The sequence below is a fragment of the Diabrotica virgifera genome, chromosome 7, assembly GCF_917563875.1.
Source record: "Diabrotica virgifera virgifera chromosome 7, PGI_DIABVI_V3a".
NCBI lineage: Eukaryota > Metazoa > Arthropoda > Insecta > Coleoptera > Chrysomelidae > Diabrotica > Diabrotica virgifera.
Window position 1 is genome coordinate 108878313 of NC_065449.1, and position 14439 is coordinate 108892751.

General features: G+C 34.3%; 1 protein-coding gene across 1 annotated transcript in view; it reads left to right on the plus strand.

Annotated features, from left to right (window-relative positions):
• Window positions 1–12000: 12000 nt before the first annotated feature.
• The window catches only part of LOC126888576 (uncharacterized), a 97765-nt gene continuing 95326 nt past the window's right edge, over window positions 12001–14439 (plus strand). Inside the window, exon 1 of the mRNA XM_050656925.1 lies at window positions 12001–12106. Coding sequence (XP_050512882.1) covers window positions 12034–12106 — 73 coding nt within the window. The 5' untranslated portion in view covers window positions 12001–12033. The remainder of the gene's footprint in view (window positions 12107–14439) is intronic.

The window sequence follows — 14439 nt, forward strand, 5'->3', positions numbered from 1 at the left end:
TTATCGAAGCTGTTAGTTTTATATCGGAAAGATTACCAGATAACGGCAGTTCTCGCGAGTGGCGCAGAAATACACCCCCCTACACGCGACACTATTATATACACGAAATTTTCAATTTTATAAATCTGACTGAATTGAAAATTGTGCCAACTCCCATCTTCAAGTTCAGAAAAAGACTCACCCATTCATATGTCAACCATCCATTTTGGTCCAAGGGTGTCGATTTTACGGCCCTTCCTATTTAGGGTCTGTTTTTCGTTCTGGTCCCCAAAACTCACAAAAACTTCGAAAATTTAAGTCCAGCCTTTGCGGTTTCTAATAGAACTGATCATTACCTTTCCAACGCATGTCTAATTTTGAAAATCGGTTATATCATTCAAAAGTTATAGAGCTTAGAAATGTGACTCAATTTTTATTTAAAAAAGGGAAAATGTTTGTGGATATGTATGTATGTGTGTTTGAAAGTTAAACCGATTTGATATTTTTTCTCTGTATTTAAAGAGGGGGTCAGGGCCGATTTAGAACCGGTGTAGTTTGTGACTTTTGACCACCCATAAGCCAGCTATAGGACTTTGTAGGTACAAAACGGCATATTTTTTGGGGGTATATATATTCGGATGAAGAAGAGCCATGAGAACCGCAAATATATCAAATCAATAGTGTTGACTTAAGCTTTCAAATGGTGTCAAAGCCGTCAGGATCAGACATACACACGGCTCAGTATAGCCGAAAAACTGAAAAACTAAACTTTGAAAATTTTGGTTTTTCGACAATTACTCAACATTTCAACGTACGAATTGTGCCAATAACTTAGCGTTTGTATAAGGACTCAAGACGAATCTAACGATGTATACCTCATATCCGGGAAAATTCAAATTTTTAGGTTATAGGCTTCATAAATATGATAAAATCTATTTTCTGTGGGAAAGACGGTTTCGAAAGCTAAATAATTCCTGTACCTAATAGCTTCAGTTATCATACTTGACCTTAGATCCATCAGATACTACTGGTCAATACGTTTCAAATTCATGTTTACTGATCAAAATCGGTTAAGCCGTTTAGAGAAGTTATTAAGATACAAAAGTATAATCCAATTAACGATTATTCCCCAAATGGTTTATGAGTTGTAGTGGTTACGACGCTAAATTTGATCTGGCAACGGGCAATCCGACTTCATTTACCGGCCATCTCAATATATTTTTTTTTCAATATATTTCGAACAGAAAAAAATCTAGTGTACATTCGATGGACACTAGATGATTTGGGAGATAATGCAACAAAGGTGACCATTTATAAAGCTTGACGTGTAATAGAGGAACATTGCATTCAACTTCATACATTTAATTTATAAATAACTTTGAAAAACTCCTGATACAAGAATAAAAAACCGCTAAACGCCGTAAAAGTGAGTGGCGCATAAAATATTCCAGCTACAAAAGATCTGATATGAATGTTACGTGGCGCGAAAATGGATTTTCATTTGATGCAAAACAAAATTCTAGTTTTATTTTAAAAGATTTTTCCATAATATTTGCTAAATTTGAAGTAAACGCGCCACAAAAGAGTTTCAAAATTCAAACTGTATCAAAGTTACTCTTTTGTGGCGCGTTTACTTCAAATTTAGCAAATATTATGGAAAAATCTTTTAAAGTAAAACTAGAATTTTGTTTTGCATCAAATGAAAATCCATTTTCGCGCCACGTAACATTCATATCAGATCTTTTGTAGCTGGAATATTTTATGCGCCACTCATTTTTACGGAGTTTAGCGGTTTTTTATTCTTGTATTATTATACACAAGACAAATTTTTTTGTCGGAATTTTACTATTATTGTATATTAGCAAAATATGATAATTCCTTAATATCACATTTATTGATACATTCGTTGCATATTGTTATGGTTTATATTTTTTTGTTAGTTACTTATTGAACAAAAATAATTTTGTTATGTTATCGCTCAATATTAACTTATTTCTAGAAGAAAAATTGAATGTTTTCCCGAAATTTGAAGATAACTGAAAATATCTCGGAAAGTGATGAGTTTAGATATAGGAAATGCTATATAAAAATTAAAGAATATCATAAGTACAATATGTATAAAAAATAAAATATAGGGTAATCCATTTAAAAAAATTGAGAAAATCGTAATTTGGTTCTGTAGTTCACCCTGTATACAAATATTCGTCAATGATTTCAATTAAACTTACTTTACAAACTACAGTACATTTTTTATCTTATTATAGAAAACAAATTATTGTTCATGAATTAGTTCTTTATATACATGGTGCTAATCTCATAGGGATTTCGAAATCAAAATGGTCATAACTTGTTAAATACTCTGTATATTAATGCAGAACCCTATATTTTATGAACAGGTATTATGAGAGCAATATAAATATGAAAAAATATATAGGGTGTTTCATTTAAAAAATTATATGTTTGATATACCACGCAGTTACTGATCACCCTGTCAAAATGAACATATTTTCCAAGCCTGGAGAATATCATTCTCTACATTTTTTCTAAATAACTTTTTTCGATTTTCTATACCATAATGGAATTATCGACCGATTCCGCACTAAAAACTCACCCTGTATAATTAACAAAAATAAACTGATATTTTCTATATCACTTAAGAATTGATTTTATTTTTAAAAAATCTGTTGAATAGACGATAGAAAATTACATCCAAAACTATAAAAAAATGTACAGGGTGCTTTAAAAAAAAATTAAAGTTAGAGGTGGTAACTAAGGGATGAATATTTAGGGGATGATTTTTTCTACGCCATATTAAAGTGTATTACAAATGGAATAGATCAGTTTTTGTCCCATTCAAAAATATCTGTTCTTTTAAGAGATATAGCCTGGATAAATTAGTCTGGGACACCCTGTAGAGACGACATTTTTAACCCGGCATTGGTCGCTAGGTAGGTTGTTACGCGAGTGGTCGCGCGTGAGATTTTCTCTCACATATCCAACTTTCGCCTTTCTTTACAAAATTTTACAAAAAAGATGAAGTTTCATCAACGATAAAGCCATTTGCTTAAAAAAGACACGACGTTTTTCTGTTTTATTATTATTATCTTTATATGAAATGTGACTATTGATGCCGGCAATATTTAACATTGAAAAATATATGGTAAGTGACCATCTACAATTAACCCGTGAAAGAGAATATAGGATTTTCATATCATCGACCACATTCACGGCGCCTTTTATTACATCATAAAAGGATATTATTTTAGGTTTTAAGCGGAAAAATAAAATTAATTTTTATACACAGTTGGTGACGCCGTTGGTCGCTTGATTAGAGAATCTCTCACATGAAGCGCACTGACTCAACAATATACTAAGTAAACTGAGTCACTATCTGAGCGGACGAGTCTATTAGATTTTCGAGGGAGGATAGTTAGGAGACTAGAAGGAACTACAGCGCGTATAATTTCCCAGAAAAAAAGTTGTGCGCAATTTTCTGAAATCGTGAGAGAAAATCTCATATTGCGACCACTGGCGGATTAAAATAACGAGTTGTGACAAAAAATCGGTGTCAAAAATGTCACATTACATCTACGATGCATATTAAATGTGACACGTTGTCCATGGTCGTCGTCCACATGTTTACAAAAAGTGTTAAAAAACTCATTGTTTCCATAAACTATAAGCGCTAAATGAATTTCCCTATTCTACTTTGCAAAATACCTATAGTGTGACAACACTTGCTTATACATTTGACGCACTGTCCGTCAACGTGCTAAGAGTTTGTAAAGCACCTTAACTTTTCCAGTAGTATGTTCATATACATAGTTCAGATATATAATTATTAACTTTAGGCTCATAAAATCCAATTCAAACTCTTAATATTTTTAAACAATATATTTAAAAATATGTCGGAACTATAGAGGAATATCGTTAATTAATACAACATACAAGATTATATCCATAATACTGTTTAGAAGATTAACTCCATACGCAGAGGAAATAATAGGCGACTACCAAAGCGGATTCAGACCGGGAAGGTCGACTATAGACCAGATCTTCGTCCTACGCCAGTTGTTGGAAAAAAACTGGGAATTCAACCGCGATGTACACCAAATCTTCGTGGACTTCAAACAAGCTTACGATTCTGTTAGCAGAGCAGCATTGTGGGAGACTATGGTAGAAATGGGAGTACCTGGAAAACTGGTACGATTAGCAAAGGTGAGCACGGAGAACGCTTCCGCACGAATCAGAGTTGGCAGCAACACGTCGGAGGAATTCCTCACTGACACCGGACTTAGACAAGGAGATCCTCTCGCCCCCCTGCTGTTTAACTTCGCACTGGAACATGCAGTAAGGGAAGCTCAGCCACAACTGACAAACGGATTTGCCGCCCAAGGATCAAAAATACTATTAGCCTTTGCGGATGACGTGGACACAATTGCACAATCCAGCAGAGATGCAAAAGAAGTTTTCACCCTATTCCAGAACGGAGCCAAGGAAGTTGGTCTTAAGGTCAACGAGGACAAGACCAAGTAAATGGTGGTTACGAAGAACCCAAGACCAAGGGTTAGACAAAACGTAACAATTAATGAATACAATTTTGAAGTCGTCAAAGAATTTAAGTACTTGGGAGCGATCATAACATCTGAAAATAACTATGAAAAGGACGTGGCAGCCAAGATTATTGCAGGAAACAGGGAATATTACTCGTTAAGGACCCTACTTAAATCAAAAATACTCTCAAGACCAGCAAAAATAAGAGTATATAAGACAATAATTCGTCCCACAATAACGTATGGAAGCGAAACCTGGACTCTGAATCAGCGGGAAACAACAAAATTACTGGTACTTGAAAGAAAGATACTGCGGACTATCTATGGGCCTTGCAGAGAAGAGACAACAGGAGAATGGAGAAGAAGACACAATGATGAACTCCAGACAATATACGGAGATGAAAACATAGTACGCTACATTAAATCAAACAGAATACGATGGGCCGGTCACGTACTAAGATCAAGTGACGAAAGACTTCTAAACGCCACATTCTGGGAAAGGCCCGATGGAAAAAGGTCAGTTGGTCGCCCAAGAAAGAGATGGAAGGACGCAGTAGCCAGCGATCTACGCAAAATGGGAGTACAGCAATGGGAAATAGCTGCTCAGGACCGACAACAATGGAGGGAAATAGTAAATGCGGCCAAGACTCACATAGAGTTGTAGAGCCAAATGATGATGATGATATTTAAAAATGTTTTTTTATACAGGACGGTCTATTAAAAAATACAACTTTGGTTGATTCCGTTGCTCCAACTCACCTTGTATAATCGAAAATAATTTTAAATTATGCTCGTAAAGGTCTTTGATAAGCATCGTCTGAAAACCGAATAACTAGACCATACAAAACAAAACCAAAATACACAAAAACAAATCGTCATTCCAATATTACCATTTTAGTCCATGTTGTGAGGCCGGTCCCATACGCAGAAAGGAAAGAAACAATCGGAAAAGTGGTCCCGGTCAAATTTAACGAAAGTTTGGTCAATGATACTTCTCGATGTGTAGATTAAAAAGTCCATGGGACCTGGGTCTAAATAACTACTATTCTCGAGCTACATACAGCCTTCTGAAGTTATTGGATTCGAGTGCTCGGTTTTTAAGTGCACTAACTCACGGTCAGGTGAACGAAAATATTTATTATTGGAATAAGAAATACTCATTTTCTTCATGCATTCTTGCGTGTTGTATGTATATGAATTCGTGGTCAAAAATAGATGCATCGTATTTTAGTCTTCAGAAAACCTCCGAAAAGTCCTCAGAAAACTAAAGAAGTGCGATAAAAAATATGCTACTAGAGCAATATAAGAATTATCATTATTATTACAGTTATGCAATAACAGCAAAGCTGCAGTTCCACCTTATCTTTAGAATATGTGCTACTGAACAGTGATGGATCTAGGGGATAATGGGGTAATTCAACCCGTAACATGCTCCAGAATTAAAGAAAAAATTGTTTTTCATTTAACGAGAATGAACGAGATGGAGCCGTCAAAACACATTTATAACCAAAGACCGGATGGTGTGAGGAAAAGACGTAGGCCCAGAGTACGATTTAAGAACCAGGTGGAAGACGAGTTACGGGTGTTAAAAATTGGAAATCCAAGGCGAAAGATAGGAAGGAATGGAAGCTGATTCTTGAACAGGCCGAGGTCCACCAGGGGTTCTATTCTGCGTTCCGCAGTCACTTTGCAGTGTGAGCAGCATATCCCAATATAAAACTTATGGAACCTTGCAGCTCAGTGTTGCCGGTTTTAAGCAGACAAACTTAAAGTCCGTCTAAATAGAATATTCCAGAAGTCCAAAACATCTTTATTTGACAATCTGTGGGTTTTATTATTTTTAAATAATTCGTAGATAGGTACTATGAAAGATATTTATACGATATTAAAGATATATCATTTGAATATTAATTATAATTAGCCTGTGATTAATATTACATTTAATAGTTATTTATGATATAAGTGTTAAAAGTACAATTTTAAGGCACGCATGTGAAAGTTTGCAGAACGAGCGAAGCGAATTATACAATTCACATGAGTGCCTTAAAAATGTACTTTTTAATATGTGTACTTTGTACGCACGTAAGAAGTTACACTTCTATTATATGATTTCAACGAAATAAATATACTTTCAACAGGTTATTTGTATTTAAAGATTAAACTAATTTTTACTTACTACTTTCCGAAAATTTTTATTAAAACAATACTAAAAATAAAAAAAGTTATATAACACACGAATTCGAACCAGGGACCTCTCGATCTCCGGTCGAACGCGCTACCACCGAGCTAAACTCCCTTTGCTTTGACAGCTTTCAAGATTTCAAGAGTCTGTACTGAAAGGTGACCATGGAACGCAGTATAGAGCCAGCGATGATAAACTTTTTAATAAAAAATATTGTACAATGGAAAGTGCTACAGCTGAAGATGCTCAGCAATTATTACAGAGGTTAATATTTCCCAATGTTGTACAAGCTAGAGTTGCGAGTGATAATCTGATTAGAAGAAATGGTCAAAGGAGAAGGCTTCATAATAATGGTTTTGCCAACGTTCCTGTTTTCGACTTATAATACCTAAAAGACCTTACGATTGAGATATATCAAATTAAACTTGCACCGTCTTACATATTAAATAAAATAACTGTAGCTCGAGAATGGTAGTTATTAAGACCCAGGTCCCATGGATTTTTTTAATCTACACATCGAGAAGTATCATTGACCAAAGTTTCGTTAAATTTGACCGGGACCACTTTTCCATAAGGAGTGTTGCAGGGTCCTTTCTAATTCGGTTTCTTTGTGGATTCGAACTCAAAAGTATTCGTTTCAAACAATTCAGAAGGGTGCCGGATAAAATTTTTTTGCAAAAATTGTTCGTACCATTTTTTTTAAACAAATTCAAAAGATCACAATTTTGCTTTAAAATATATTTTAAGGTTTTTTTGGGTCATTTTAAATAAAAAAGGTAGAGTTACTCAAGAACACCTGTTGAAAATAAGAGAGATAATCAAACAATCTAGGGAATTCAATATTCTACTGTACATATGCTATACTTTACAAAAAAAGAATAAAAAATAAAATCACAGACTGGGAAGCAGTAAACGAAAACATACTGAGAGTTAATATGAACATCTTACAACAAAAAATAACGATTATAGGAGTGTATGGTCTCTCAAACGATGCTCTAATAGCGGAAAAAGATCAGTTCTTCGAGGATTTAAATGAAACAATAATAAAAGTAGGAGACAACAGAGAAATAATAATATTAGGAGATCTAAATGCTAGAACTGGTAAAAAGTCAAATAATAAAGTAGTAAGACGATTTGGAGAAGACATAGTCAATGAAAATGGAGACAGGTTACTAAATATATGCGAACAACATGAGCTAACAATCAATAGTGGTTACTTTAAGCACAAAGAAATACAAAAATACACATGGACACAACCTACTAGAAATTTAAGATCAATAATAGATTATGTGATAACCAAACAGAAAACCGTATTAGATATTGAGGATGTCAGGGTATAGAGAGGAATATGTAACATATCGGACCACCACCTGCTTAAAACTAAAATCTTTTTCCCAGTACAATCGAACAAGCAAAGATCAACACAAATACCGAAAGAAAACACAACAGATATCACAGAGGAAAAGTATAATGTAGAAACCCTACGACATGATAGTACAAAATATCTTTATCAACAAAGGCTAGATAAATATCTTCAAGAAACAGAGGGTCTTACCGGAAAGGAGGCATACGGAAAAGTACTGCTCAGTATAAGAAAAGCTGCTAAAGAAGCCTTGGGAATTAGACAAATAACCAGAATCAATAAATATTGGTGGAACTCTGAGATTGAAGAACTGGTTAGAGAAAAGAAGGAGCTATATCTAAAATGGCTAAACACAAAACAAAATGAAGATCTCAGAAAATACAAAGAAAACAAAAAAGACACAAGGCGAAAAATCATGCAAGGAAAAAGAGAAACATGGGATAAAAAGTGCAAAGAAATAGATACTTATATCGAAGGTAGACAATGCAGTGAAGCATGGAAATTCATTAACAATGTAAAAGTCGATAAAAAATCCTACAACCCAATACAGCTAATACCAACAAAAAAATGGATAGATCATTATAAGAATCTGCTTACCGAAGAAAAAACAGAATACAAAGATCAAGCTCAAAATGAAATAAATATAGAAGGCGAACAAGTAGGTACTAATTGATGTAGCAGTAGTGACTAAAGCAGTAAAACAGCTTAGAAATAGAAAATCCCCCGTCCACGGCGGAATATCAGCAGAATTGATAAAAAACGAAACGCAGAAATTGTTTAGATCTTTTGCATACATATTCACAAAGTACGTCAATGGAGAAAGTATCCCAGAAGAATGGAAAACAGCTTTCATGATATCGATATATAAAATAGGTAACAAATTAGACTGCAATAACTACCGAGGGCTATCAGAAACGAGTACGGTAAGTAGGATCTATGGAAGAATAATCAGAGATATGATCGAAGACGAATACAAAAACCAAGAGGAAGAGGAGCAGAGCGGGTTTCGAGCTGGTAGATCTTGCACAGACAACGTGTTCTGCTTGAAACAAATTATAGAGAAGAAACTAGCACGGAATAGATCAACACACCTTACATTCATAGATTTAGAAAAAGCATATTATGTGATAATATACCTATCTCGAAACTATGGCAGGTAATCCAGGAAACTTCAATCAATCATACACTCATAAAGGCTGTTCAGAATATATACAACAACATGGAAGCCCAGATAAAATTAGGCAACAGAATATCGGAACCATTTAGAGTCAATAAAGGTCTACGACAGGGGTGCTGCATATCACCGACACTTTTTAAAATCTACATTGGTAAAGCTCTCCACCAGTGGAAATCGAAATGCAAAGGAATGGGCATACAGGTGGACAATGATACTTGTTTGTATACCCTCCAATTTGACGATGATCAAGTAATATGTGCAAATGACAAAGAGGATCTCGAGTACATGACATGAAAATTGAATGAGGAATTTGAAAAATGGGGTTTGATAATGAACATGGAAAAGACGGTGTACCTCTGAGTAGGAGAGGAAACTACTGACTTGCAACTGGAAAACAATAAAACGATGTGAAGATTGTAAATACCTGGAAATAAATTTTAACAAAGAAGGAACGGATGATGCAGAGATAAACAGTAGAATAAATAAAGCTAGAAAATTAAATAAATCTCTGAATGGAATTTTATTGAGTACTGAAATAGGAAAACGTTCACTATAATATGATTGGCGCATTTCATTAGCACATTGGCTATAATTAGTTTATTCGATAAATAAATTATAAAATAATTATATGTTAATAATAAATTATAAAATTTTAATAAATTTCAAGTATTTGTTGGGAATTTTTCGCACAAGTACATCTAATATAATATGTGAGACAGAGACGCATCTTATAGAGGGACGCGCAACTTGATAGTAAAGTTCTTCTTCTTCTCTTCTTCTTCTTTGTGTATAGACATGACTCTGTCTGTTTTTTCAATGTGCCTCTAGTAAATTGTCGTTCCATCGTTTTCGTGGTCTTCCCACTGATCGTCTTCCTATTGATTTGATCATTATATTGTATTGATAGTAAAGTTGACAAGCATAATTGGCAATTAAAAAATAACGATATATTGAAATAAGGCCCCAATTACTTATCCAAATCTTAAAATCGAATATAACACGGGATAATACCCGAAGGTTGGCTGTATACCATCTAGTTAAATAAAATTAACATGAAGTAAAACTCCCTAGTGTAGTTGGTATATTTAATAAAAATTCTAAAAATTTTTAAAAATCCAAACGGATTACGTTCATAACGTTTTCGGACCTATCAGTCCATCATCAGTGAACCTAAAAGTAAGTAATCTCACTTAATAAAATTGAAAAGGGTGAAATTTTGAATGTTAAAAATTGAAAAGTGTGGTTAAGATTACTTACTCTCTGTCCTTGCTAAATAGTCACAATGCCAAACACTGGTTAATATGTATGTTCTAACTACATAGTGAAATTTGTCAAATAATTTGGCTTACATTGGATGCCAACGGATTACTACTAGCAACATGATGCTCTACTCCATTAATTAGGATATTTTTTATATATGATTAGGTCTACATTGAACTACGTTTAGTCTGTCAATGATTTAGAAGGAAGTAGAAATACTTCAAATGTCAGTGATATTGACATCCAGGAAAGGGCAATGTTTAAGGTATTAACCAAGGTCAGGATCCAATGTGGTTACGGAAATTTAAGTTTAAGTCTGTGTTGGAATTTTAATTTTTAATATTACATTAATTACATTATTTAAATTTACATTTTTGTAATATTTAAAAAAGTAAATTTAAATTTTAATATTAAAAATTAAAATTCCAACACAGACTTAAACTTAAATTTCCGTAACCACATTGGATCTCCGTAACCACATTGGATCCTGACCTTGGTCAATACCTTAAAAATTGCCCTTTCCTGGGTCAATGTCACTGACATTTGAAGTATTTCTACTTCCTTCTAAATCATTGACAGACTAAACGTAGTTCAATGTAGACCTAATCATAAATAAAAAATCTCTTAATTAATGGAGTAGAGCATCATGTTGCTAGTAGTAATCCGTTGGCATCCAATGTAAGCCAAATTATTTTACAAATTTCACTATGTAGTTAGAACATACATCTTAACCAGTGCTTGGCATTGTGGCTATTTAGCAAGGACAGAGAGTCAGTAATCTTAACCACACTTTTCAATTTTTAACATTCAAAATTTCACCCTTTTCAATTTTATTAAGTGAGATTACTTACTTTTAGGTTCACTGATGATGGACTGATAGGTCCGAAAACGTTATTAACGAAATCACTTTGGATTTTTAAAAATTTTTAGAATTTTTATTAAATATACCAACTACACTACTAGGGAGTTTTACTTCATATTAATTTTATTTAAAATCGAAGGTTTACTTTTCAATTTAGGTACTTGGCCACATCAAAAATAATAATTTACATAAAGGTTTTTAAGCTTGGAAAATGTGTATTTTGGCATTTTTTAGATTTCAAATCGCTTATAACTTGAAAACTCTTAACTTTTGAGAAAAATGTCACGAAATATTTTTTGTTCAAATGACCCAAAAATTCAAAAGGAAATCCTTGCCGGAGCAAAAACGGTGATGTTTTGAACTTTGGTTAAAACAATTGCTTAAACAATAAATTTCTGCCTAAAAATTTCGTCAAGTACCCTTTAGATTTGTTTAAAAGGGACATGTTTTAATCCCGAAAAGTAACCCGCAAAAAAACCGAATCAATTTTTGTTTTCACCCGGGAGCGGCCTCACAACATGGGCTGTTTTATTCATGCCCGACTATAATTTTAAGATAACTTTTCCATGAAACCATAATTAACAAATACAAAGTTTTGTACAGAAAATGTATTTCAAGCTTACGTAGTGGTTTTTGTTATCATTTGTTGTTTAAAAGATGAGTAGCCAAGAACTAAATGGTAGAAAAGTCGAAAAATTGAATTTTCATTTATATTTCTCATCATTAACATGTAAGTAAATAATACACACAACCAAACTTATAGGGGAATATGTGATACTTCTTATTATTTCAAGGGAATTAAAAAAACCAAAAGTGAAAGAATCTTTTTTATTTTAAAGCAATTTAATCAGTTAATCACCAATACATAAAAAAAGAAAACAATAAAGTATCGGAATAACAAATCGAAACTATTTGATTTGAAGTGAGGGACATAAAAAAATTGAATGTAAAACGAATAATGTTTAAGGCCATCGGTACATAATTCGCAAATATTTCACGGGTATCCCTACTTTTTCTGTCTTTACACGGCAAATTACGTGTAGTAAAATTCACACTGGTATGGATATGTAAATATTACTAGAATGTCATTATACTTGAAAATATCATCATTAATTTAAAGAGATGGTTTTTGAATGTTCTTAACTGTTATTTTTATAATTGCAAATTATTAATTCAGTTAATCTCAAAACAGCAGTACTGACAGCAGCAGTGTCCACCCTGGGAAACAAGAAAAGGGAGAGAAGAGCAGCATGGTTTGATGACGAGTGCAGACAAGCAATAGAGGAAAGAAATGAAGCACACAAAATGTACATAACAAGATGAACACGGGAAAGACGAACATTATTTGAAGTCGCAAGACGGAAAGCGGACAAGACATGTAGAAATAAAAAGAGAGCCTATGAAAATGGACAAATAGAAAAAATAGAAGAAAATTTCAAAAACAACGAAATTAGAAGGGCTTACGAATACCTAAAAAAGATAAAAAGTGGGTATAAACCTCAAACAAGTCTATGTAAAGATGAAAGTGGGCAAATAATCAGTGACCAACAGAAAGTCACAGAAACCTGGAAGCATAATTTTCAGACACTACTTGGAACTAAAGTAGACATGGAAGATGAAATGGGTATGATCTACGTAGAAGAGAATGGAGTAGAAGCTCCAACCATAGAGGAAGTTCTCGAAGCCATTAAGGCCCAGAAAAACAATAAAGCTCCGGGAGTTGACGAAATACCAGCAGAGCTATATAAGGTAGGTGGCGACCACCTAGCAAGTCACATCCACGCGCTCATGAAAGACGTATGGCAAGAAGAGAAAATACCCGACGACTGAAAGGAAAGTAAGTATAGTATGCCCGATCTATAAAAAAGGAAACAAACTCCAATGCAAAAACTACCGTGGAATCTCTCTACTAAGTACAGCATATAAAGTCCTCACGTATGTTATAAACCAGCGGCTCCAACCACTAGCAGAAAATATTATTAGAGAGTATCAGACGGGCTTCCGACGGGGAAGATCGACACTGGATCAAGTATTTACAGTCAAACAGATCTTGAGCAAAGCATGGGAATACAGTGTTGATGTTCACAACGTGTTTGTAGACTTCAAACAGGCATACAACTCAGTCAAAAGGAACAAACTATTGGCTGAATTGGCAATACCACACAAGCTAATAAGACTCATTAAAGCCAAAATTGATGAAACTCAGGCATGTGTATGAATACAAAACCACGGGATAGACTTTTTCAACATTTCGCAGGGACTAAAGCAGGGAGATGGGCTGGGCCCAACATTGTTTAACCTGGCACTGGAGTATGCGGTTAGGCAAATGCAAACTGGACGAGGAAATCTACTGACCAACCGAACGGTTCAACTGGCCGCTTATGCTGATGATATTAATATTATAAGTAGAACATCAACAGGAGCACAGGAAACATATGCAGAGTTAAAAACACAAACAAAAATGCTAGGTCTGGAAATTAACATAGAAAAAACAAAGATAATTACTCAGAGGAGAAGAAATATAGTCTCAGAAAACATTATACATGAAGATGACATTGAAACGGTTGAAAAGTTTACATACCTGGGAGTAGAAATATATGCCGACGGATCAGAAGATGGAGAAATACGGAAGAGAATATCGCAGGCAAACAGAGCTTATTTTGCCCTCTCCCATATATTTCGGTCTAAAAGTGTCCACCGAAATACAAAGATGAGAATCTATAAAACCTTAATTCGGCCAATAACATGCTATGGCAGTGAAGCCTGGGTCCTGAAAGAAACATCCAAAAACAAACTCGACACATTCGAAAGGAAAGTATTTAGGTGAATACTAGGACCTGTGGGAAAACGGAATCTTCAGAAGTCGATACAACAACGAGCTTTATCAACTTTATAAGGAAACGCCCCTGTCAGACTTCATTAGAATACAAAGATTGCAGTGGGCCGGACATGTGATAAGAATGGGAGAGGATAGGCTACCAAAACGAGCACTGAATGATAGAATACAAGGACAGAGACCGGTTGGGAAGCCACGAAAGCGCTGGGAAGACACAGTAAACAGCG